General features: G+C 33.3%; 1 protein-coding gene across 1 annotated transcript; it reads left to right on the top strand.

The window, feature by feature from the left end:
- Positions 1 to 566: 566 nt before the first annotated feature.
- Positions 567 to 6,278, top strand: LOC112800586 (uncharacterized). The gene is made up of 3 exons (XM_025842923.2): positions 567 to 1,136; positions 2,562 to 2,695; positions 5,749 to 6,278. The coding sequence occupies exons 1-3, from the start codon at positions 884 to 886 to the stop codon at positions 5,887 to 5,889; spliced, it is 528 nt and encodes a 175-aa protein (XP_025698708.1). The 5' UTR covers positions 567 to 883; the 3' UTR covers positions 5,890 to 6,278.
- Positions 6,279 to 26,554: the final 20,276 nt, after the last annotated feature.

The following is a 26,554-nucleotide window of genomic DNA, read 5'->3' as shown; positions in this document are numbered from 1 at the left end:
CACACCAAAATAATAAAATTTATTATAATAAAATAATAATTTTTGTAATAATATAATTAATTTAATCTTAATACAGTATCAATATAAAATAATTTTATATAAATATTTAATCATGTAATGTTATATCAAAAAAAATAATTTTTACATTGACTAAATAATTAATAGTAATCCAAAAAATAAATATAATTAAATAATTATGTAAAATATTTACACTGTCAATACTTTAAAATTAAACTCTTAATATAACACGATAAAATTTTGAATAAACATCTAAAATGATCCCAATAAATTCTAAATCACATATTTTGATAGTCAAAAAATTTTTATTCTCTATAAGCCATAGAGAACTACTCACAAATTGTAGTTTTGAAAGAAAACTAATTTGTTTTATAGTAATAATTCTTTTATACATAATTGTTTTATAATAAAATTTGTTAGCGACTTATTTATCTAATACATATTAAAAATTTGATTGAAAATAATAAAATAATTATTAAAAATATAAAATATTCAATTTATTAACTTAATGTTTTTTTTTTGCATACACTAAATATAAATTGATTTATATATAAATAAATTGTCCCCCTCGGATCTCATTGACAAACCAGAACATGCTCCTGAGTCCTGATGAGCACTGAGTCACTCACTGATTCTCTCTAGTCTGTTCTAGTCCCTTTCTCATATGCCATGTCTTGCCCTGTTTCCCACAAATTTTCACCACTACTGTTACTGTAATTTCCATAGCACGTTACGCTATTATCATTACCCATCCACCACATCATCACCTTGACCATACACACCAACAACAACGGAACCAAACTTATTAAATTAATAAATACACACAAATTCGTGAGTAGTGTTGGTCACATCCACCAAACACAGAATGGGGAATTGCCAAGCTGCGGAGGTTGCAACGGTGGTCATTCAGCACCCGGCGGGGAACAAAGTTGAGAAGCTTTATTCGTCGATTAACGCTAAGGACGTTATGAATTCCAATCCCGGCCATTATGTTGCGCTTGTTGTGTCTTCTCCCAATCTCAACTCTCAAAACGGAACGCCATTCAAGCAGTTCAAGCTTCTAAGACCTGATGACACTTTGCTTCTTGGCCAGGTTTATCGTTTGATCACTTTTGAAGGTTCGTGTTATCACCAATTTTCTTTTGTATTCATTTTTCTTCGTTTCATTTCTTGATATGTTCATTTGAAGAGAAAATAAAAAGAAAGAAGGAGGAGAAAGAAAAGAAGGAGAAAAATGATTATTTTTTATTGTTTGGTTGTGAAGAGAAATTGAAAAAGAAAAAATAGAGATAAAAAAAAATTGGTGGAATCTCCAATGCTAAAAAGAAAAGGAAGAAAAAATTTATTTATTTTTATTATTTCTAATATTACTCCTTTATTTTTTTAATATATTTTATAATATAAAAATAAAATTATCTTTTTATAATATTTTTTAGTTTCTTTATCTAAATACATCCAAAAAAAATAAAAATTCACTCAATTTTTTTTCTATTTATTTCCTTCCAACCAAACATAGAGTAAATCACCAATTTGCATCTGAGTTATCACAACGCTCACAAAATGTTTCTATTTTAATTAACGACAAAATTATTTAAAATTTAATAAAAATATCTAATCTTAAATATATATTCTCAAAAAAAACTTAAAAATTAAATTTTGATACATTTATTAAGAATCATTAAAAAAAATAAAATAGTTTTATTTTAAAATTTTTTTATAATTTTGTTATCAATGACCAAAAATATTTAAAAAAATTAAAAAAATCTTAAGGTGAAATTTTTATCTAATTTTTTACGTATTTTTAAAATAATTATCCAAATGTTTTTATAAAATTTTGTATAAAATACATAAGTTATTTGATATTTATAATAAAAAAATTATTTTTTATTATTTTTTTATCAAATTTTATAATATTATAAAAATATTTTTATTGTTGTCAAAAGTGAGGAGTACTTTTGTATGTATATCCAAAATTGGGTTCGATTCTAATAATTTTTTACCCTTCTTTTTACCACCAATACCAAACAGACATCGATTTCTTTGTTTTATTTTTTCAAATAGATTTTAGAATAAATTATCATTTTGGTTTTACTTCCTTATTAAATCAATATTGCTGTGTATCAGCATATTTTGGTCATATATTCATAAGTTTTATATGAATCAATTTATAAAAATAATTTATTATTCTAATTGATCAGATATTTTATAATATAGTTTTTGTGATGATAAAATTTTAAATAATATTACATATTTAAATTAAAATATTTAATTTAACATATAAATGTATAAAAAAATTTATCATACTATGTTAGAAACATTGTACTCCATTTTAACACACATCAAATATGACAAGAAAATGTTTCAAAAAATATTTTAATAAACATTATTAGAAAATTAACATCCGTTCCTCCTTCAAATTTGATAACTTCATAGCAAGTATATATACTTTTTTGACGTTAGTAGACAAAATATTGTAAAAGAATTTTTTTTTCTACAAGTACAATTTATCTTCAATTATAGCTTGGTGGGTGCGGTATGTGTAGATGTGTTGAAGGAGTTTGCTTCGAAAAAATGCGGTAAGCTTGGGAAACTGTTCGAGAGAAGTGGAAATGGGGTTCAGATGAAGCACAAGGGCCCAAATCCTACTGCTTCAAATTCTGATTTCAATTCCATTAAGGTAAATAACTGATTAACTTGCATGCTAATTTAATTTCTATTACAATGCAATATGTTGAAACAATTTACGCCTTTTTCATCAAGTATATAATACAGTAAAATATTTGTAAATTTTGCCTTCAAATTTTTTTCCCAGAAATTTATTGCAAATTTTGTTGCAAATTTATTATCAAACGCCGTGGTCACTACCAAGATTTGTTATGTCTTTTGCTCGCTCTCCACTTTTCTTTGTCTAAATTATTAGATTATATTTGATTTGAAATAACGAAAATACCACTTCGATAAAGATATTAAAAATGTTTTTTTCTTAAAGATGTTTATATGTTTTATGATATTATTGGACATTTTTATTAAATTAGTTAATAATTTATTTTTTAATAAATTAGAATAAAATTGGTTTATTATAGCAACAATAATAAATCTAATTGTCCGTACTATAATTATTAGACCCGATTTGATCTGACCGATTTACACAATCTAAATCGAATTATGTTTAAATTTTTTTATAAAAAGACAAATATATCCCTAATTTTTGTTTAAAAAACAAAAAAATCATAATCCAATGGGTTATATAAATTAGTCAGTTTGACCTAATCTGATAACAATTGAGTTTATTATTACTATAAAAAAATTGGTTTTATTCTAATTTATTAAAAAATTTAAAAATAAAAAATTCATTAATACGTCCAATAATAATACTACACATCAATAACATCATTGTTTTGTAAATAAAATATTATTTTAATTATAAAAAGATAAAACGTAACTTACGTACCTTTTGTAAAAATTCACAATAATGTATAACTCATAATTTAAGCCATTTTTAAAGAATTTACTATTCATAATTCAATATATAAAAAAAGTTCTATTTGATTTGTTTCTAATTTTGATATTTTGTTTGTATTTTTAAATTTTGTAAATAAAAAGTGAAAATAAAATATAAAAATATAAAAAAAATTTATTATTTTCACCTTTTTTCAGAAAATGCAAAATAATAAAAACAACAAGCATTTTATCAAACCACACAGAATCTTGTCTTCTGCGTTGCAATAATTTGATATTTATTAATGATTTAAGTGAGAACCTCAAGGTGGATTTTGCCATTTGTTGTAATTTTCGCCTAAAGCAATTTTTTTGTGGAAGAGTTTAGTTCATCAGGTGGCGTTACTATTTGGCATTTTGCTTGATGCATGATGCCCATGCTTATGAATTTCCACCACTTTTAATACGGCAGAAATACACCGCGAATCTAAAAAAAATGGACAGAAGGCTAAAATAAACAGGTGAATACTAAGGTGTCTTTAATAATGTGTTTAAGTTATTAAAAAAAGTAAATATATAATATATAATATTTAATAATTTTAAATAATTTATTTTTTATTTTAAATATTTTATTTTTTATTTTAAAAGATAAATTAAGTAATTTAGAGACTACAACAAAAATAAAATAAATTTTATTTTATTTTTTATTTTAAAAGATAAAATAAATTTTGTTTATGGAGACACATGTGAATATACATTTAATGATTGTTTGTTTGACTCTATTAGAAGTTTGCGCTATGATATTCTAATTTTATGGTGAAAATGATCCGCATTAAAAATAGTAAATGTCTTTTATAGTCCTGATAATTTGTTTGAACGATAAATTTTTTTTTATAATTTAAAATTTTTTAGTTAATTTCCAACTATTTAAGTAATTAATTTAAGTAGCTTTTTAAACAGTGACATATTAATGTATCAAGAATTATTTAGACTAATTTTTTAGATAGTTAAAGATTAATTAAAAAAATTTTAATTGTAAAAAAATAAACAAATAGTAAAAAATTACTTCTAGTTAAAACCCTTCGTTTTTAATGATGATATTAGGTAAGTTTAGTCATAGATATATGATATTTGATTTAGTTAGCTATAGTATATATAGAGAGAAAATTAGAGAAAAGTACGTTGAACAATGCATGTTCTTCCACTATAGAAATAGTGAGACAGTCCTTTTTTGTTATGTTCCCTTTGAACGCTTTCTAAGTTTCTTCACGTTTCCACTTGTACTACCAAATTACAAAAGGAACGTCAGGACCGCAGGCAAGCTAATCAGAACCTACCATGGATGCTTTGGTTAAAGTTGCATCTTTTCATAACCATTAATAAATAAATAAAATCAGATATGATAAGATGGAAATTAATTGCATCTTTAGACTAGTTGCACCAAACCCTACCGTTTGTTAAGTCTAAGTGGCCAAGTAGAAGCTATCATGGAAGAGTCACCCTCCACTTATCATTTCTATTTGTGTTTGAGTGAATAAAGTGGCCAATTTGGGATCCTGTTATATATATCCTAATATTATTCAAATTTGATTATTTGACTAATTTAATCTAAATTCGATGAAAATTCTTAAAAGAAGGGTAAAGTCTCTCACCAAGAATTATGTTCCAATTCTTAGAACTAGAATACATAAGAAATTTTTAGATGTAAATTTTAGTTTTTAAATTTTTATTTCGTTAAACAAATTAGTCTCACATCAGATATTTATCAATATAAAAGAATTAATTTTTAAATTTTTAAATTTTTTTAAGAATTAATGTCTTTAATTATTAAATAATAACAGAAGCTGATTTTTTTAATTTTTTAACGAAAATTTGATATGAATATTAATTAATATGTCTAAAAATTAAAAGAATAAGAACTAATTTAATTTGGTAATTAAAATTTATTAAAAATTAAACTGTTCAACTTAAAATTATTTAAAAACTAATTTCGTATAGAAAAAGTATAGGAAAACAATAATAATTGTAAACTGATTACTCCATTGCTACTTGAATTCCTGAAAAGAATTTAGGAACTTTGACTAATAAACTGTCGTCATAGAAAAGAAAGAAAAGAACAAACACTAGTGCTAATGAGATAAAGATATCTTTGGTAAAGTAATATCACTGCTGACTACTCTATATATTATCATGAACAAAACACGATTTGTCATTTCTTATGTTATCTCTTGCCTCTTGGCGTGTGTGCCTATATAACCCAACAATGTGTTGGTAACTTTATTTGTGTGTCAGGTGGAACAGGAGATTCACCAAATAGGAAGTAATGGCAGCAGCAGCAGCAGCTATAACAAAGGTTTTGGAAAGCATTTTGTTGTTGGTGGTGGTAGTCAATGGAGGCCAGCCTTACAGAGCATTGCAGAAGTTGGAACTTGAAAACACATTCATTATATTAGGCATTACCCTTTATCCCCTCCATCATTCATGCATTGAAAATCATGCTTCCATATTCCAGTAGTAATATTTGAACAACAAGGCTATAATTTCAATACATTGATATTCTCCATCTTAATTTGGGAGTGGATATTGTCATTTTTATCTTGATGATATTATTTTTATATATGTTTTTCAGTGCATTTTTGCCTGATATAACATGAAAATGATATTATCAAAATAAAAATAGAAATGACAATTTTATTCTTACTTAACTTAAATATTGTGTTAAATGTAGCTCTATATTTCAAATATATGTATACATACATCGAACTTATTCTAAGTAGAGGTGGTTGTAGAATATAATGCAATGATTTTTTTATTGGGTTCAATTGTTTTTGGACAATTGGGTTCAGTTTAATCAAACCTGATCTCACCACCAAATAGTAGTAGCTCAGAATGTGATCAATTACAAAAATTTGGGCTTCAAATATGTAGAGAAGACGTAAAGATTACTTGGTTTAAAAGTATGCTGGATATCCAAAAAAAAAAAATGGGGATTGGATTTTGAATGTATCACTTTTTGTTTAAGAGAAAGTATAGGAGAACAACATTTTTTTTAACCACATAAATAATAGGTCAAAAAAAATTAATTTTAATTTTAAAATTCAAAATTTGAATTAATTAGATATAATCTTTGTTTTGAATTTGATTTTCAACAACCACAAACCCTTTCTCCCACCCGCAATGCGCCCCTACCCCGGCTCCCCATGTGCTTCTCAACCACATGAAGTAGCCCCATCACTTCAAACTTGTGCATTATCACTATTGCAGCCCCAACTCGAAGGCCACATAGCAGAATGGAATTCAACGAGTAAATGTGAAACAGTGGAAGCACGCAAACCACTACATTATCGCGCTGAATGTACAGTTTGGGGTTCTCAATGTCTCTCGCGAACCACCGCAAGCGCTCTGGTTTCCTCGTGCGTCCGCAATCGCCGCACGCATCCCAGCCTCATTGCGCCTCCATCCCACCCATCGCTGCAAGCAGCCCGGCCTCGTCGTGTGGCAGTGACTGCCTCTGCTCACCTCGCCTCCATTGCGCCACTGCAAGCAACCCAACTTCGTCCTCCATCGCGCATGCAGATATTTATTTTTCATGTAAATGAGATGCTTATTTTTCATGTAAATAGGATATTTGTTTTTAATGCGAATGGAATTATTGTTCTTCATGTAAATAGGATGTTTGTTCTTAAAACAGCGGCGCTTGGGAGCTTTCTTGCCGGCGAGGGGGGGGACTGCGTGCTAGGGTAGGTGACAGACGGCTGGCTGCAGTGAAAAGGGAATTTGGGTTAGAAGGGGGTGTAATTAGGTCAAAGTGAAATTAGATAAAAGTGGTGGGTTTAGGATGAAAGTGAAATTATATGGTTAGTGGACCTGAAATACGGTCCGTTGTTCACATTGTTCGTATCTCTCATTGTTCACCTAGTGGGATTGTGTAAATGTTACGATGATTCTAAGATATTTAAAGTATCAGTGATGTAAAAAAGTTAATTAAAAAAACAGTTGAAATTGAGCTTAAACCCCTTCATATGACCTAAAAAAAAGTTGAAAATAATTATCATATCCTTAATATTGTATTATGAATTTTCTGGCACCTTCATTTTTTCACGATTTTTAATTCTTTTCTCTCTAATCCATTAATTTTCACGACTCCATCCCACATCTCCTCCCGCCATCTCTTTTATGATCCATGAATTATGCCTGTAAATAATTAAGATTAATTAAATAAATAAAAAAGACTTAAAGCCATTTGATATATCTAATTGAAAAATAATAAATTAAGCAAATGTTGATTAACATAATTAATTTACTTGAAGTCTTTTGATATTTAATACATATCATTTTCTTTTATCTTTTTAGCATATGTAGTGGAGGATGGAGTAGTTGGTGTACAATGATCCTTTTTAGCACTGGATGTCTAATTGGATCATATTTTATTTTCATTGTCTGATAATTTTTTGTGGTCCAGTACTTTTTGAGTTGTATAAAGATATCGTCTGACATTCAACCTGTCAGAACACTCGTGTTATATATGTCGGCAAGCATCTCTTGAAGGCATTTGGCGATTTTCATCTGCCAAATATTGTACATCTTCTACTCTTCCCTATGACAGAACTTGAAATGTTACTGCAACAGACAACAATAGTGAATTGCATTATTTAAAATAACTAGTAATATAATTTTAAGTTTTAAATAAAAATAACTTATTTATCTTATACAAATCCCACCAGAAGTCGTGAACATAATTCGGAACCATGCTAGACTTAGGTAAAAACCACCAATAGTGGCTCTTAAATACCAAGTAATTCTCTTCATCCTTGTGCGTAGAGGATTTTAGCTGTTTCACACACCAAAAAAGGGATATTTATTGAGTGACATACATATATATAAAATATACCAATCATTTCTATCAAATGCGAGTGAGGGGCAGGGATCAAGTGGAGATGCCACAACCTCGTAGGATGCTGCTGGTGTCGACTATGTCTGCAACTGAGTTTGTGATTGAGTTTGGGGTTGGGGCTGGGACTGGGGTTGAGGCTATGGTTAAGGGTGATACTATGGTTGGGTGTCACTTGTGTGTAATGTGTAACCCCGTTGGTCAAGAAAACCCTTCTCGGTTTGTGAAAAGTTGGGATAAGAAAGATAGGAGGAGTAGTAGTCGTAGGATGGGCGCGTGACAAGGCACCTAAATTAAGCGCCATAGTCGTATTCTTCCTATGCTACCTCCTACGACCACCACTTGTGGTACCATGCCCCCTACTGCCATCACTCCGACTCCAACCTGACTATGGTGACACGTACCCTAAACTAATAAGATGTGAACTACAGTAAGGTAATATTGCGATAATAAAATACACATGCATTTAAACCAATTAAAATATAACGTAAACACAAGTAATTAAAGGCGTTACTTTCACTCACACTCATCAGAAGGTTGAGTGGTAGATTTGTCATAATCCTTATTATCCTTGTCATCAAATGCATCATCATCATCCACATTTTGTAATTGTCGTATCGGGAGATTCACTATATCAATCTTGCGTTTATGATTCTCACATGGTTTACTTCTTGAGTTTGTAATGATTCATCTTGCGTTTCATCATCAAGAGAATATTTCCTAAGTCTTGATTTGCATTAATCACAACTCTTTAGTTAGATTTAGTTCTTCCAAGATATTGCATGTAATACACTTGAGGTACATTTTGTGCAAGTATCAAGGTATCATATCTATCATACCTCCTACCATGATTCACCTTGATAATTTTATAGTCTTATGCGTGTGAATGGCTTGAGGCTGTGTAGGATCATACCATGCATAAGTGAATATAACTAGTTATTTGATTAGTTCACTTAGATACTCTAGTTTTAAAATTTCATTCAACAATTTATACGAGTCACATTCACTTTGACATGCATCACTCTTAATAAAAAATTCCAATGTTGTTTGTTGTGCTTCTTCAAGCATGTTTAGGTATGTGAAATTTCATTCTGTTAACTTTTATTATAATCCAACTACTTCAATGTATATTAGTATCCCATACTAAAATGCATAAATGAAGATTGATATACTATCCCATTGTTAGTATCATCAACCTAGCATTAATTATCAATAAGTTGAGTAGTTATTTAAAAAAGTCATGTAATGACCAATAATGTGATACACATTAATTAAATCACATGAAATCATTATGACAATTGTTGCATGTTTTGTGTCATTAAATGCCTTTTAGGTTTTTAGAGAGAAAAACTTTTTCTTTTCTCTAAAATTAGAGTAGATTTACTTAGTTTCTTGTCAATTTCTCTTTAGTATTAAGTTTTAATCTTGTTGAAATTTAGTTTTTGCTTATATTTTTTATTCTACTATTCTCTTTTAATTTGAATCTTTTTCTAGTTTTTCTTTGAGCACTTTAATTGATGAACATATTTGAATATTAACTTTAATTAATGCAATTTGATATTTTATGTTTTGTTCTACTTACTTGAAATGTTATTGTTGATTTCTTGAATTGAGTAGTTGTAGTTTTTACTAATTATAACAATTTATAATGTTTTATATATGCCTTTTATGTGTTTGATAAAATTCCTCATTTAGTTATGTAGTAGATTTTTATTCTTGGATTAGGTTGAGAACTTGGGTGACCTTGAGTTATTAATATCTAATTTAATCGATAATTAAAATATGTTAATTAATCTTGTTTTCACGAACACTGACTTTTTTACTAAATTCAATTAGTAAGTTAGTTAGAATTTGTGGATTAGAATCAATTAAGCCTAATTGATTTTTCTCAATTTTTAAAAGTTTACAAATTGGGTTTGCTTTCCATAAAGATCATGTTTGTGGTTAGTGACACGGATATTGATCCTTGACCCTTAACCCTTAATCCTAGTCAAGACCTTTTAAAGCATGATTTCACTCTCTTTTTCAAGTTAATTGCTGTAATTACTCTTAGTTAATTTCAATTGTCATTTAGTTATTGCTTGATATTTTAATGTCCTACTATTTAATTTTCACTAATTGTGATCAAAACACGATTTTTTCATAGTCAATTTCAATACACTACATTGTTATTCTAAGAGAAAACGACTCGGGATTAAAACTCTTGATATTATTTTGAATTGAATTTGTGATATCTTGTTATCAAACTTTAATGGTGTTAACTTTTGGTTTAGAACTATCTACAATGAACTTGAGTATTTTAATATTGAAAAATTCTAAACAATTTCTTAGCATTTATCAAGTTTTTGGCATTGCTGCCGTGGAGTTGCAATGTGTGCTTTTATTAGCTATGGTGCATATATGAATAATGTGAATAGCTTGCTTTTTGCTTGTTTTCTTGACTTTGCTAGTAGTTAGGAGCTTTTTTTTACTTCTTAAATATAGTATAAATATTGTGAGTATGCTTCTTTTTTTACTTTTAGATAACTTTTATATGGTTTTATTACAAACGAAAAAAATTAAAAATTTCAAAATTCAAAAATATTATAGTCTAGTTAGATAGCTACATTGCATGTTTCATTCTAATACCTATGTATATACTTATATTTTGCCCTCCATTCATGAATGTGTAATGACCCAACTTCTAGCACGTCATGATCATATTAAAAGTATGGTGTTATTAACCTGTTTTCCTTTATTATCTATTTAATATTGAGCCTTTACATCGATATCGCATTTTAGTTTTTAAGAAAACTCCAGAAAATTTTGATTTTTATTTATTAAAGTCATATACCAAAGATATCCAAGTAATAATAATCATATATACTAATAATAATAAATGTTATACACAAGAAATCAAATGAAACTCAGATACAACACCAACCCTTCTCTATAAAATAAAATCTTAAACAACAAGAGCGAGTGGACTCTATAAAAGTAACTTAACTCATAAAACAAAATCCAATATTCGTTTGCAGCTTCATATTGAGTCTTTGAACCTGTGTCACTGAAAGGGTGAAAAATTTTGGAGTGAAAACTAACCACACATTCTCAGTAGGGAATACGAATACCATGAAAGCAAAAAACAAAATGCAAATAATTAACTTAATAAAACTATTTTTAACAAACGTTCAAAAATACTTTTAGTTTTACTTTAGAATATTTAATTATTTTCTTTAAATTTCTAAACTCAAAAAAAATCTCAACCACAAAATTAGTCATATTAACTATTTTTCAGTTGCATAATTAATTCCCAATCACAGCATCAATTCTTAGTCAACACAATACATCCACACACTAATAACACAAAGTAAGCGACCTAAATCAACACACAAACAAATTGCAATGAGACAAACAGCACAACCACAAAGAAATAAAAAAACACAATCAAATGCAAAGGCGCAAACAATTTATGATTCATGCATGTCCCTAATATAAATCATGAACTCATGTGTCGGTTGTCTATCCGCAGCCCGACATTACCCGGAATGGATTCCGAATATAGTTTCTCCACTGAATCAGTCAGCATGGATATCACATGGATTTCTCCATGTCAGTCAGATACCAAAGCCACACGAGTTTACCCATGTCAGTCACGCTAAAATCATAATCATATAATTGCTATAGCATATGTGCATTCAGTGAGAAATAGGGTACCATATGGACGAACCCATATCAGTCATATATCACTTGCCTTTAAAGTGGGTGTCCCTACTTAGCAATTGACACAAAGACCCAATCAAACAACCAATTCTCATATGTAATTATCAGTTTCTAGTATTTTGTTCATCATTTACAGTTTCTCAATCATCGTTTTTCTTTCCTTTTTTTGTCATACCTCCGCATCACCAAATAATCAATTATACCTCTGCATCACCACATAACCATTCACACTTTCGCATCACCATATAATCATTCACACATCTGCATCATCAGAGAGGTACACTTTCAACCATTTATCAATCATAATATCAAAATATTTAGTTTATAAGCATTCAAACTCTTTCAACATTTAATCCAGATAAGATCCTCTTTTCATTATTTAAAACTCTTTCTTACCCTTCTTAAGTATTTTTCAAGCCCCTTTCAAGTACTTTTAAGCATTTTTTCATATTTTTTCTTACTCTTGCATCTTACTCAGATGTTTTAAATCTCAACCCGAAGCAAGTGGGACAAAACTATAACCCTTGCATCTTACCCAAGTATTTCAAGTCTCAACCTGGAGCAACTGGGATGTAAGGTCCCACATTGGTTGGAGAGGGGAATGAAGCATGCCTTATAAGGGTGTGGATACATTTCCCTAGCATGACGCATTTTGACGAGTGAGTGTGAGGAGATTTGGCTATCATCCCTATCATCAAAGGCAAAACCGTGAGGTCTTATGTGCCAAAGCGGACAATATCGTGCTAGCAGGTTGTCTGGGCTATTACAAATGGTATCAGAGGCGGAGCCTGGATCGATGTACCAGCGAGGGCGCTGGGCTCCCTTAGGGGGTGAATTGTAAGGTCTCACATCGGTTGGGGAGGGGAATGAAGCATGCTTTATAAGGGTGTGGATACCTCTCCCTAGCATGACGCATTTTGACGAGTGAGTGTGAAGGGGGGTTTTGGCTATCATTCCTATGGTCAAAGGTAAAACCGTGAGGCCTTGTGTACCAAAGCAAACAATATCGTGCTAGCGGGTGGTTTGGGCTGTTACATGGGACAAACCTCAATCCTTGCATCTTTCTCAGGTGTTTCAAGTCTCAATCTGGAGCAACTAAAATAAACCTCAACCTTTACATCTTACCTAAGTGTTTCAAGTCTCAACTTGGAACAAGTAGGACAAATCCACAACCCTTGCGTTTTACCCAGGTAATTAATCAACAATCATCAATTGATTTCCAATTAGATTAATCATAATCACAATTTAAAATCATGTTCAGTCATAACCACAGTCTCAACTAATTTCATAATTTATTATATCTACCCCCAACATCAATTATAATAATTATTTTTCAACTTAACAAAATCATAGAATTCATTTCTGTTTAACCTTGAATAATCAATTCCATACATCACTCTTAGAATTTACAACTTGAAATTCATATTCTTGAGCGGCAGTGCAGCTCGACGGCGGTAGGAGCAGCTCCTTCTTCCTCTAGCCATCGTGTTTCTCTTTCCTCTGCACAGCGCTGACAGCGAAGCACGACAGTGACGGTGAGCTTTCTCCCCTCCATCGCGTTCGGTTCCTCCCTTGGCAACGGGGACTGGCGCGACAGCTGCAACGGAACACAACTCCTCCAGCTTGCGCATCCTCTCCCTCCTTCTCTCAGTGATGGAGATCCGACGAAGCTGGCGGCAATCATGGGTAGCTCTCGTTCGTGTGCGCTCTTTCTCCCTCCATGGTCGGCGACGAAGACGTCGACAGCGGCACCCAGCCCCACCAGCACCATCTCTTCCTCTCCTCCCTCTGTTTCTTTTTTCTTCTTCCCTTTCTTTCTTTTCTTTTTCCTCGTGGGTGTGGGGGTTGGCAGCAGTAGTGTTAGTGTGAGGGAGTGCGTATTAGTTTTTACGATTAGGATTTGGATAGAATAAGAATTTAATAAAAATAATGATAAAATAATAATTTAAAATCAAATTTAAATACAAAATAATTATCTTTGAAATACCATTTAATTATCAACTTGTAAATTATTTTTAAATAAATATTTATTCAATGAAAATTGGAGATAATCAAATTATTTCTCCTTTATTCATAAAATAAAGTTTAAAATCTCAATACTCAAATCAAAGCATATAAAATATTCATTATTTTTCAATTACTACGACTTTAAATTATAAATAAAAAAATACTCAATTACTATAAAAATCTCTGAATACTAATTAATTTAAACTCAAATTACTAAAAAGATTAGGTTCTAAGTATCTCAATAAAAAATTTTTTAAGAATAAAATTTTAAACAAATATAATAAATTATAAATAATTTATTATTTGAATTATAAAAACTTGAAGTGTTACAGACTTTGTTATAGATATTTATTAATAACTTGTCATTCAATTAATCCATCAATGTAAGAGTTATAATTTGAACCGATAACACTTTATTAATTTTCCTAATACTGCATCACAACATTTTATGAGTGCAACAACAATTATCTTTCATCTCATGAGTAAAAAGTAAAAAATATTACATAGTTAAAATATCATATAACACATTTTGCTATTATTTTAAAATAATTAAATAAAAAGACAAGCCTCAAATTTTTTTTGTGCAAAGTAAAATAAAATAAAATACATGAATCAAATAGGTATAAATTAAATATGAAGATTATAAACTTTTATTAACCATCTTTTTGTACAAAGTTGTTATTTATAAAACTATATTAACAATTTAAATAAATTTAGTATCATAAAATTTATCTTAGTGTCTATTTTAATATAATTAGGGATCTTTTATTTTTATAATTATTAACAATCCAAATAAAGTAATATCCTAGAAGTTATTTTATTATCTATTTTAAAATAATGACGAACAATCTATTTTTTTAACTTATTTTCTAGTTTTATTTATCATTTATTTTAGTCAATTATACTAATGTGCAAATAAATTAAATTAAATACCATAATACTTGTACCAATCAACATAACTTTTTAGTTTGAGATTAACTTATGTTTAATTTAGCATCATTTTCTGTAAAAAAATTATTATTAGACCAAAAATAAATATATTAGACCAATTTTTTTTTAAATATCAACATACAAAAGAACAATATTAAAAAACCTCAAATAAAATATAGTAAAATATAAAATAATAAAAATAAACACAATAAAAATTTATCTATTATTCAAGTGCATAATTTTCATATTCTTCAAGAATGCTATTTTTTTACCTAATATTTTAATTTATTTCTTTATCTTAGTCCAAAGCATTAGTTATTGTAACAAGTATATAACTTTATCCGTTCTTTAGTTAAGAAGGGTTGCACCCTTGTTAGCCATTGTAACAAGTATATAAATTTATCCATGCTTTAATTAAGAAGGCTATGCGATGAACGAATTTTCTATCGGTAAAGAATTCACAATTATATTTTGGTTGAAAGTATAGTTTTTAAACCAATAAAATATTCTTTCGTACAAAAACTTGGTTGTCACTAAGGCAAACCCAACAAAATTTATAACCGAAATATTTAAACCTCGGGTCGTCTCTCAAAGAATTACAGGGAAGTATGATTTATTATTGGTTATGGAAGAGTATCTTTTTCGGTTTTTGAAATAGGCAATAAGGAAATAAATTGGCAAGAAAGCAAATTAATTATCATGAACACCCTTGCAAGGTATAAGAACTGGAAATCCCATCCTAGTTATCCTTATCAGTTGTGATGAAAATTGTTTATTACTCCCACTTAGTTAACCCTTACTAAAAAAAGAAAAGTCAAGTGGACTAATCAGTTTGATTCCTCAAATCCTAGTCAACTCCTATGGAAAGACTAGCGTTAGAGAAATCCAAATCAATCAGCAAATTCTAATTTTCAATCAGCACCGAGTTTGATAACTCAAGTGTCACCAATTACTCAACCAAAGCCAAAGGGGGAAAAATCCAAATTATTTATATCATAAATAAAAGAAAGCAATCATAAATCTGAAGTACCTTAATTTGCATTAAATAAAGAAAATCAAATCTAACATGGAGTTCATAAATCAAATTGGGAGAATAAACGAACTAAAGTCATAGAATAGATAAAAGTAGAAGAGAAACTAAATTAAAGGAACATTGAACCTGAAATTGGGAAGAAATAGCCTAAAACTAATAGAAATCCTAAATCCTAAAACTTAGATCTAGAAAAACTACATCTAAAACTAAAATTGTGAATAATGAATGTTGTGTCTCATGAATGGATACATTCTCCCACTCTATAGCCTCTAATATGTGTTTTCTGGGCTTGGATTTGGGCCGAAAAAAGGGTTCAGAAATCGCTAGGGGTGAATTCTACAACTTTCTGCACGTGGCATCCGTCAAGCTTGCGCGTGGGTCACGCGTGCGCATCATTTGGAAGTTTTTTTTGTCACGCGTACGTGTCAGTCACGCGTACGCGTCGCTCGTGCTTTGCGCTAGGCATGCGTCCGCGTCGTCCACGCGTTCTTGTCGCTTGGGTTCTGCGCGAATCACGCGTCCGCGTCGTCCATGCGTGCACGTCGCTGTCATTTCCTTCAAAACTTCATTTTTGTGCGTTCCTTCCACTTTTGCATATTTCCTTCCTGTTCTCTAAGCCATTCATGTCCTATAAAGTCTGAAAATACTCAACACATGGTTCACGGCATTGAATGGTAATAAAGGATAATTAAAATTAATAATTTTATGGTCTAGGAAACATATTTTCACATATATTAAGGAATAAGGATGGAATTATAAAACCATGCAATTTATATGAATAAGTGAGCAAAGACTTGATAGAAACCACTCAATTGAGCATAATATAAATTATAAAATAGCGGTTTATCAACCTCCCCACACTTAAACATTAGCATGTCCTCATGCTAAGATCAAGGAGACAAAATAAATGAGTAGGGAAAAGTAAGACTTATGCAATGCAATGCAACCTATGTATGAATGCAACTATATGATTCTATCTACTTGGTTAAAAGTAAAGAAGTTCTTTAAGACAAATATAAATTCAAATTTCACTAATTCTAATAATATAATAAAAGACAAGTAAACTTGTAAGAAGATAGCTCATAAAAGCAGGGAACATAGAATTAAGCATTGAACCCTCACTGGTAGTGTATATGCACTTTAATATCTCAAGAGTCTAGGGTTGATCACTCTATTATTCTCTAGTCATGCTTTCTAAAACTTTGTTCTTCATCTAACCAATCAACAAATATTTAGTATACCAATGCAAACATCATGAGGTCTTTTCAGGGTTGTAATGGGACTAAGGTGATGGTTGATAAACCCTATTTTTAGGGTTTATCTTGCATTGAATTTAGAGTATTTTGATAACCTTTTTTCACATTTAGCCTATGAATTAGCATGGTTTTGTTATCTCTCCCATATTTATGCTTAAGTGTAAAAACATGCTTTTTAAGCCTTATTTTGATGAATTCTAATTTCTCCTTGATTCCATAAGATGCCTTGATGTGTTTGCTAGTAATTCCAGGATTGAAATAGGCTAGGCATGGATCAAAGGAAGCAAGGAAGGAAGCATACAAGTGGAGAGAAGCATAAAAAGTCAAAGAAGCAAAGTCAGCCAAGCACGCGCACGCGCACAAGGCGCTCGCGCGCACATTGCAGAATCGACCAGGGACGTGCACGCGTACCGTGCGCGCACGCGTCGATGACCGCACATGACTTCATTAATGCAACACGTGCCTGGCGATTTGAGAGGGTTTCTGAACCCATTTTTGGCGCCAATTGCTAAGGGAAAGGAATAAAAGGATGAAGGATTAAGGGGAAGGCATAGAGGGAAGCATATAGCATAATTAGGATTAGTTTAGAGTTAGTTTTAGAGAGAGAAGCTCTCACTTCTCTGTAGAATTAGGATTAGGTTTAGGTTAATCTCTCTCTTCTTAGATCTAGGTCTAATTCATGCTTTGATTCACTTTTCATTTACCAATTCTTAATCTTCTCCTCTTCCTCTTTCTAGTTATGTGCTTTAATAATTATAATTCTTCATTTTGTTGTGGATAGATTGTTGTTTCTTTGTTTTCTTTTAATAATGCAATTTGAGGTAATTCATGATAATTGTGATTTCCTTGATTGTTGTTGTTAATTCCTTTCAATAATTGTTGTTAGATTTTATTCTTGTTGTTGATTTACTATGTTTTCCTTTTGTGCCTTCCAAGTGTTTGATGAAATGCTTGGTTGGGTTTTAGTATAGGTTTTGTTCCTCTTGGCCTAGGTAGAGTAATTAGTGACTCTTGAGTTATCTAATTCTTTTGTTGATTGATAATTAGAAGTTGCTAATTGATTTGAATGCCTCTAAAGCTAATTTTTCCTTTAGGAGTTGATTAGGACTTGAGGAATCAAATTGATTCATCCACTTGACTTTCCTCCATGGTTAGAGGTTAACTAAGAGGGAGCAATGAACAATTCTCATCACAATTGAGAAGGATAACTAGGATAGGACTTCTAATTCTCATATCTTGTCAAGAGCCTTTTATAGTTGTTAGTTTATTTTTATTGCCATTTACTTTTCATGCTTCTTATCCAAAAACCCCAAAATAACTCACAACCAATAACAAGACACTTTATTGTAATTCCTAGGGAGAACGACCCGAGGTTTAAATACTTCGGTATATAAATTTTAGGGGTTTGTACTAGTGACAAACAACTTTTTGTATGAAAGGATTATTGTTTGGTTTAGAAACTATACTTTACAACGAGATTTTATTTGGAAAATTCTAAACCGTCAAAAATCTAATCATCAAAATGGGAGAAGGATAACTAGGATAGGACTTCTAATTCTCATATCTTGCCAAGAGCCTTTTATAGTTGTTAGTTTATTTTCATTGCCATTTACTTTTCATGCTTCTTATCCAAAAACCCCAAAATAACTCACAACCAATAACAAGACACTTTATTGTAATTCCTAGGGAGAATGACCCGAGGTTTAAATACTTCGGTTTATAAATTTTAGGGGTTTATACTAGTGACAAACAACTTTTTGTATGAAAGGATTATTGTTTGGTTTAGAAACTATACTTTACAACGAGATTTTATTTGGAAAATTCTAAACCGTCAAAAATCTAATCATCAAAATGGCGCCGTTGCCGGGGATTGCAATGGTGTTATGTTATTGGTTGTTGTACATATGTGAATAGTGTAAATATCTTGCTTTTTGCTTCATTTGCTAGTGTAGAATTTTATTTTCTCTTTCCACCATGAATTCTCACTTTGGCTATGAGTTTGGTTCTAATTATGTTGTAGGTAATGAAAGCTTCAATGAGGATGTGTATCAAGGATGGAACAATCAAAGGTGGGAGGAGCCATATGCATATGATCAATCTTCATGGCAACAACCTCCACCAATGCACTATGAAGAAGAGCCATTCTATGATGCATGTCAACCCAATGGCTATGGTGAATCACCTTGTGACTTTCAAGAACTACCACCATACGCCTATGAACCATATCCTCAACATAAATCTCAACCATACTCACAAGCCTCGCCACATCAAGCACCTTCCTATGATCCGTATCCACCATATGACCAATCATCCATACCATATTTTTATGACCATTTTGAGCAAGGACCCTTAGAACCACCACAACCCTATCAAGATTACTCCGAAGAATCACCTCAATATACACCATCTCCACAATTTTACCAAGAAGAACCACCTTTCTACCATGAACCCTCTCTCCAAAATAATGAACCTCCCTATTCACCCCAAACCCCAATGGACGATTCTCTCACTTTGTTACTTCAAGGACAAGAAGCCATGAAGAAGGATACACTTGAGTTTGTGACCAATTTGACCAAGGTGGTGCACACTTTGGCCCGCCAATGCTTGAATACTCAAGGTACTTCCGTGACCACATGTGAAAGGTTAGAAGAAGAGCAAAGCATGAAGAAGAAATTGGAAAATCCGGTGGAGAAGGAGGAGTCAAATTTTGTGTTAGAACAATTGGAGGAGCCTATGATCATTAAAGAAAAGGGAGAAGTGGTTGAAGATCTAGGAGATGTCGAAAGTCCATGGGAATGTAGTATCAAGGAAAACTCTTCCAAGAAGTTTGAAATTGATGTTGAGGAGGGTGCGCAACCTCCAAGGCATGTCATCGTTGGAGACTTGGAAGAGGCTTATCAAAAGATGGATTCAATCATGGATGAATTTCTCTCTACAATGGAATCCTCTCCCATTGGACATGAAGTTGAAGTTACAAAAGAGTGTACACAACCTCCCATACCATTGGTGAGCAATGAGAAAGAGATCTACCAAGGAGAGAACATTAGCATGGTGTATATTGAAATTGAAGAATATGAAGAGGTTGATCAAGAGATGGATTCATTCATCAATGAATTCCTATCCAAAATTGAATCACCTCCTATTGGGCAAGATGAAATTCTTGAAGACAACACCAAGCCAAGAGAAAAAGGGGAAAAGGTTGAAATTGAAGAAGCTCACAAAGAGGTGGAAATACACAAAGAAGAGCACAAGGAAGTAGACCTTGCATTGTCTAAGTGTGGGGAAGTCTCCCTTCCCAAGTCACCATCCATCACAACATTCAAGTGGGTAAAACTCGTATCCCTAAGCTTTCCTTTCTCACTTGAATATGGCTTGATTGAAAATGATGGTCAACTTAAAGCTCTTTGTGGAATTAAAAGCATAAGAGAATTGGGTAGTGGTTGCAAGTTAGGAATTAGGCTCATCAAGGTAAAAGCTTCAAGGTATAGGGACGATGATTGGAAGAATGCCACTGTACAAGGGTATCGAAGGAAGGCTTAGTATGCTAAAGAGAATTCTATATGTCAACCACCCGGAAAGAAAGAGTATGAAGATCAAATTGAAGACGGGTGCGAAGATAAGATATGGGATCCCGGTTTGCTATGTGAAGACCAACTATGGGAACTCATATCTTGGGTGGAACTCTGCCCAAGCGTAATAAAAATGGTTGAAAATTCTGTCAACCACTTGAGGAGCATGGATCCTTGGAGATTCAAGGATGAGTACAAACATAAACCGCCATGACAATAAGCACCTCAAAATGTCCAACTTAAGGACTTAAACTAAAAGTGCTAGGTGGGAGGCACCCCACCATGGTAAACTCTTTCCACTATCTTATAAATTTGCTTAATAAGTGATTTGAGTTACCATTGTAGGTAGATGTTTCACATAAATTTGTTTGTACAACTTAATTGTTAGCCTAGTCACATGTATGTTGTGTTTAGTAGTAGATGAATAATATCAAATTGCATTTTTGTGAATTGTATGATGGTTGATTGAATAAAGAGTTGTGAACAGTATGGGGAGCACCAACATAATTTTTTCTGAAAAAAAAAGGGGTGGACGCGCGCGCACCATGTACGCGCACGCGTCCCTGTGCGGATGCATCATCACCCACATACCCGAGAGTTAGGCCTCTCTTGGGCAAACACTATGCCATGAGCCGAACCTTACCCACGCGGACGCGCACTACGTGCGTGCGCGCCTATCATGAGAACAAGGACATGTACGCGGACGCGCACTTACCGCGCCCGCGTCGATTAGCTGCTGCAAATTTTTTGAGCCAAGACCCAGAGAGTTGAGCCGGATCTGGGCCAGCTTTAAGCCCCTGGCCCAATTCGATCTGCGCGGACGCGCACTTGCCGCGTGCGCGTCCATGTGGCCAGGAAGGAACAGACGCGAGCGCACGCATTGCGCTAACGCGCTTTATCACGAATTATCAATATACGCGGACTCGCGCTTGCCACGCACGCGTCCCTTACATGCTGCCGCCACTCTAGGCTTCTGACCCGAGAGTTGGGCGTGCCTCAAGCCCACTCTAAGCCTCAGGCCCAACCACAGGTACGCGTGCGCGCGTTGTACGCGCACGCGCCCTTGAATAATCTGCCAATCCACACCTGAGCGCACTGTACGCTCACGCGTGGGTCCCAAATTTTCATCAATGTACGCGGACGCGCATGGTGCGCGCCCGCGTCGATTCAAAAATGGGATAACCCTAATGCGCGAAGCGCACTGCGCAGTCGCGCACCTTTTTTTGTCTCCCTCCCAACCTCCATTCTTCTTCCTCTTCTCCATAACCGCCGCGGCAGCAGCGCCGGCTACCACCACACGGCCGCCCCTTCTCTCACCATCACCCCACTCGTTCTCGTCCTCCCTCTCTCCCCCACTCACTCTCTCCTCCTCCCTTCGGTCAAACGCTCAACCGCCGCAGCCACCTTCTCCGCCGCCATTCCATCATCACTGCCGGCGACAAAGCACTCGGCGGCACCTCCCTCTCTTCCCTTCTTTCACATTTTCCTGTCAACCTCCTTCACTGAGTCTCTCGTTCTCCCGTTGCAATCACTGCCGCCGCTCTTCTGCCATAACCGCCACCGTTCACGGCGGCGCAACTTCTGATTCTGCTACCCCTCTCCCAATTTCCTTTCCATTCTTAGTTCCTCTGCCCCCAGGTTCTTGCTCCAACTCTACTTGTTTTTTTTATTTTTTGTTTCTGTTACTTACTGTTAGTTGTTTGTAGTTAGTTCGAATTGAAACTTTGTATGTTAGGATTAGTTAGAAATATCTGCTGTTAGGTAGCTAGGACTGGATAGAGGATTCTAGGCCTGATAAGTGCTCCGTATGTGCATATTTGCTGCTTGTTTCCTTGGGTACTGTATATTGATTTTGAGTTGCTATTTTGTGCAAATTGTGTTGCCTGCATACTATTTCACTGCTGCTGTGTTTATTTGATGTTGCCTTCTTGCTGTTTGTGCTATTTTGCTATCCGGGAATGTCCAATTTTAAGCCGGAATGCTGCCCAATTTTCAAGAAAATTAGTTTCATTTTGGTCTTTATTTCAATTTTGGGCCAATTTCCGCTCCCTTTTAAACTTCCCGGATTTGCATCAATCATTGTGAACATGAGCCGCAACTTCTCTTTTCTTCGAGCAAAAATATCATCATACCACTAATCCACTTTTCTAAATCACTAATTTCTTTAACCAATTAACCTCCACTCACATTTAACCCTCTTTAACCATTCTTTCAAAATTATGATGATATTATTGCTTATTGAATATGAGTTGTTGACCTTAGTGAACATTGCATTCTTGTTTATTTGTTCACTTATGCTTACTTGTTACCAACTCTTTGCATATTCATTTCACATCATGATTGTTTATTAGCCAATTGATATCCTAAACATGCCTTCTTTGTTACATGCTAAGTGTTTTATTGCTTATATTCTATCACATTTTTTCAGGATGTCTCTTTTCCTCGACTTATTCGACAGTGTATGTGGCGGGCGCATATTCGTGGCCTACTTCCATTTCCTACTTTGGTCACGAGTATGGCAGCCCTAGCTGAGGTCCCATGGCTAGATGATGATGTGACACCACCACCCCCTGATGCAGATAACAGGGAGGTTACTATTTCTTGGGGTGGTTGGGTGCACGAGAAGTCCCCTGCCAGACGCCGTTCTAGGGCCAGAGCAGTAGTGGGGACACCTTCACCATCAGCCCCTACAGCAGCCCCATCCTCTTCCACAGCAGCAGCTCCATCTTCATCTACAGTTCCTCCTGCAGCACCTGAGCCTACTTATCTACTGGTCCAGCGTCTATTTCGGTTTTTAGAGCACGAGAGGCGCCATGTCAGACGCCGACTGGATCGAATGGACCAGGCGCTCATTTCTCTGGGTGCTGAGTTACCTCCGCTTCCCGACTCTCCGGCCTCCGATGAGCAGTATCATCAGGAGGAGGATGCGGAGGTGCCGACTCAGCAGGATGCACCTCCAGCTGCCCCAGACACCACAGAGATACCACAGACTCATGCGGAGCCAGTTCCACAGCCTCAGACAGATTCAGCACCTACCGTTGTACCTTCCACTGATCCTCCAGTTTAGCATCGAGGACGATGCTTGATCTTAAGTGTGGGGAGGTCACCGGTAGCACTTTCCTAGTTATCCTATTTTGCATATCTTTTGTATATATTTTGATGCATTTTTAGTTTACTTTGGATACTTTTATTGCTTATTTTGGATTTTAGATATTTTGATGCTTTTGGATATTTTTAGATTCCATACTTTTAGTTGGATTTGTCTTTATGCATTTTTGCATATCTTCTTTCGTATATTTTTCTTTTTTGTTTGTGGTTGTGATTAGAAATCATGTTTTAAGTGAAACTTAGTCACCCTTTTTGCATAAGAAATTGGTTTTAAGTGAAAAGGAAAGGGTAAACTAAGGAAATTTTTGAATTTCTCAATCACAACAATGTTTAGTCAAATATTGAGATTTTTTTTCAAGAAATTTAATTATAGGGCACCAACCCAATTGATTGAAAGAAAATTTTTGGTGAAACTTGCTTGAATTCATACTTTGTGAAGCATGTATTGAATTAAGAACACAAGCTTGTGAGACTTGAGCCTATTGATGTGGTTACATTTTATAACCACTTATTTTCCATTCTTGTGTGAAATTGTTCTCTATCTATGATTGTGATCCTTGATTTGCTTCATTTTATATGTCCATTTATTTCTTATATTCATGCATTTGTATGATTGAGGCCATTATTTCATTAGCCCACTCACCCAAATAGCTTACCTTTTACTCTCCATTGTTAGCCAATTTTGAGCCTATGATTAACCAACTTATTCTCATTTTAACACATTACAAGCCCAAGGCGGAAAACCAATGAAAGTCCTTATTTGGATCTTTGATTAGCCTAGACTAGTGAGAGTGTTTATTATTCAAAGTTGGTGAGGCTTGGGAACATTGGATGGGATAAAAGGGGTAGTACACTTTCATATTTTAGAATTGGGAACATATTCATGTGTTGATTAAATGTATAGACCTTATGCATTGATGTCCTTGTGTATAGTTTGAAAAAAAAATGAAAAGAAAAAGAAATAAAAGTGAAAAAAAAGAAAAGAAAAGAAAAAAAATGTAAATAGAAAAAAGAAAGAAAAAAAAGAAGAGCAATAAAGGGGACAAAATGCCCCAAAGTGAAGTCAATAAAAAGGAATCAATGCATAGGTGTTATGAATTAAGGAATAGAATGCATGAGTATGTAAGAAATAGTAAAGAATGGGTAGTTAGAGTAGTTTGAATTTGAATAGGTTATTATATAGTTAGGTGGGGAAGTCTATGCTAATCAAAGGTTCAAATCTTAGTCCACTTAACCATAAATGATCCTACCTAGACCCTAGCCCCATTACAACCTAAATGAAAGACCTCATGATGAATGTATGCATGCATGGAATAAGTGTTGATTGTTAGAAGGAAATCAAATTTTGGAAAAGTTTGAATAGAAGAGAATTGAGTGAATTAACCCTTAAACACTTGAGTGAATAGAGCGGATACACATCCGGTGAGGGTTCAAAAGTTCAATTACATGTATTCATCCATATCATCTATATTCTTGCAAGTTTGAACTCTTTTTGATAATTCAATACCATTGTGGTTGGACTTAACACCTATTGCCCTAACTATTGTGCTTACACATGTCTCTTGGGAATTGATTTGTTTGAACTAAGCATTTGCATTTACTTTAGGTAGTTGCATTTAGAGAGGACTCATATAGTTTAGTTGCATTCAATAAATGTCACACCCCTTAGTTCCTTCTTATTTTAGCATGAGGACATGCTAAGGTCTAAGTGTGGGGAGGTTGATAAACCCCATTTTTAGGGTTTATCTTGCATTGAATTTAGAGTATTTTGATAACCTTTTGTCACATTTAGCCTATGAATTAGCATGGTTTTGTTATCTCTCCCATATTTATGCTTAAGTGTAAAAACATGCTTTTTAAGCCTTATTTTGATGAATTCTAATTTCTCCTTGATTCCATAAGATGCCTTGATGTGTTTGCTAGTAATTCCAGGATTGAAATAGGCTAGGCATGGATCAAAGGAAGCAAGGAAGGAAGCATACAAGTGGAGAGAAGCATAAAAAGTCAAAGAAGCAAAGTCAGCCAAGCACGCGCACGCGCACAAGGCGCTCGCGTGCACATTGCAGAATCGACCAGGGACGCGCACGCGTACCGTGCGCGCACGCGTCGATGACCGCACATGACTTCATTAATGCAACACGTGCCTGGCGATTTGAGAGGGTTTCTGAACCCATTTTTGGCGCCAAATGCTAAGGGAAAGGAATAAAAGGATGAAGGATTAAGGGGAAGGCATAGAGGGAAGCATATAGCATAATTAGGATTAGTTTAGAGTTAGTTTTAGAGAGAGAAGCTCTCACTTCTCTCTAGAATTAGGATTAGGTTTAGGTTAATCTCTCTCTTCTTAGATCTAGGTCTAATTCATGCTTTGATTCACTTTTCATTTACCAATTCTTAATCTTCTCCTCTTCCTCTTTCTAGTTATGTGCTTTAATAATTGTAATTCTTCATTTTGTTGTGGATAGATTGTTGTTTCTTTGTTTTCTTTTAATAATGCAATTTGAGGTAATTCATGATAATTGTGATTTCCTTGATTGTTGTTGTTAATTCCTTTCAATAATTGTTGTTAGATTCTATTCTTGTTGTTGATTTACTATGTTTTCCT

Source organism: Arachis hypogaea, chromosome 1, assembly GCF_003086295.3.
Source record: "Arachis hypogaea cultivar Tifrunner chromosome 1, arahy.Tifrunner.gnm2.J5K5, whole genome shotgun sequence".
NCBI classification, from domain to species: Eukaryota; Viridiplantae; Streptophyta; class Magnoliopsida; order Fabales; family Fabaceae; genus Arachis; species Arachis hypogaea.
The sequence above is the reverse complement of the archived record's forward strand: the minus strand, read 5'-3'. Positions and strand labels throughout refer to the sequence as shown.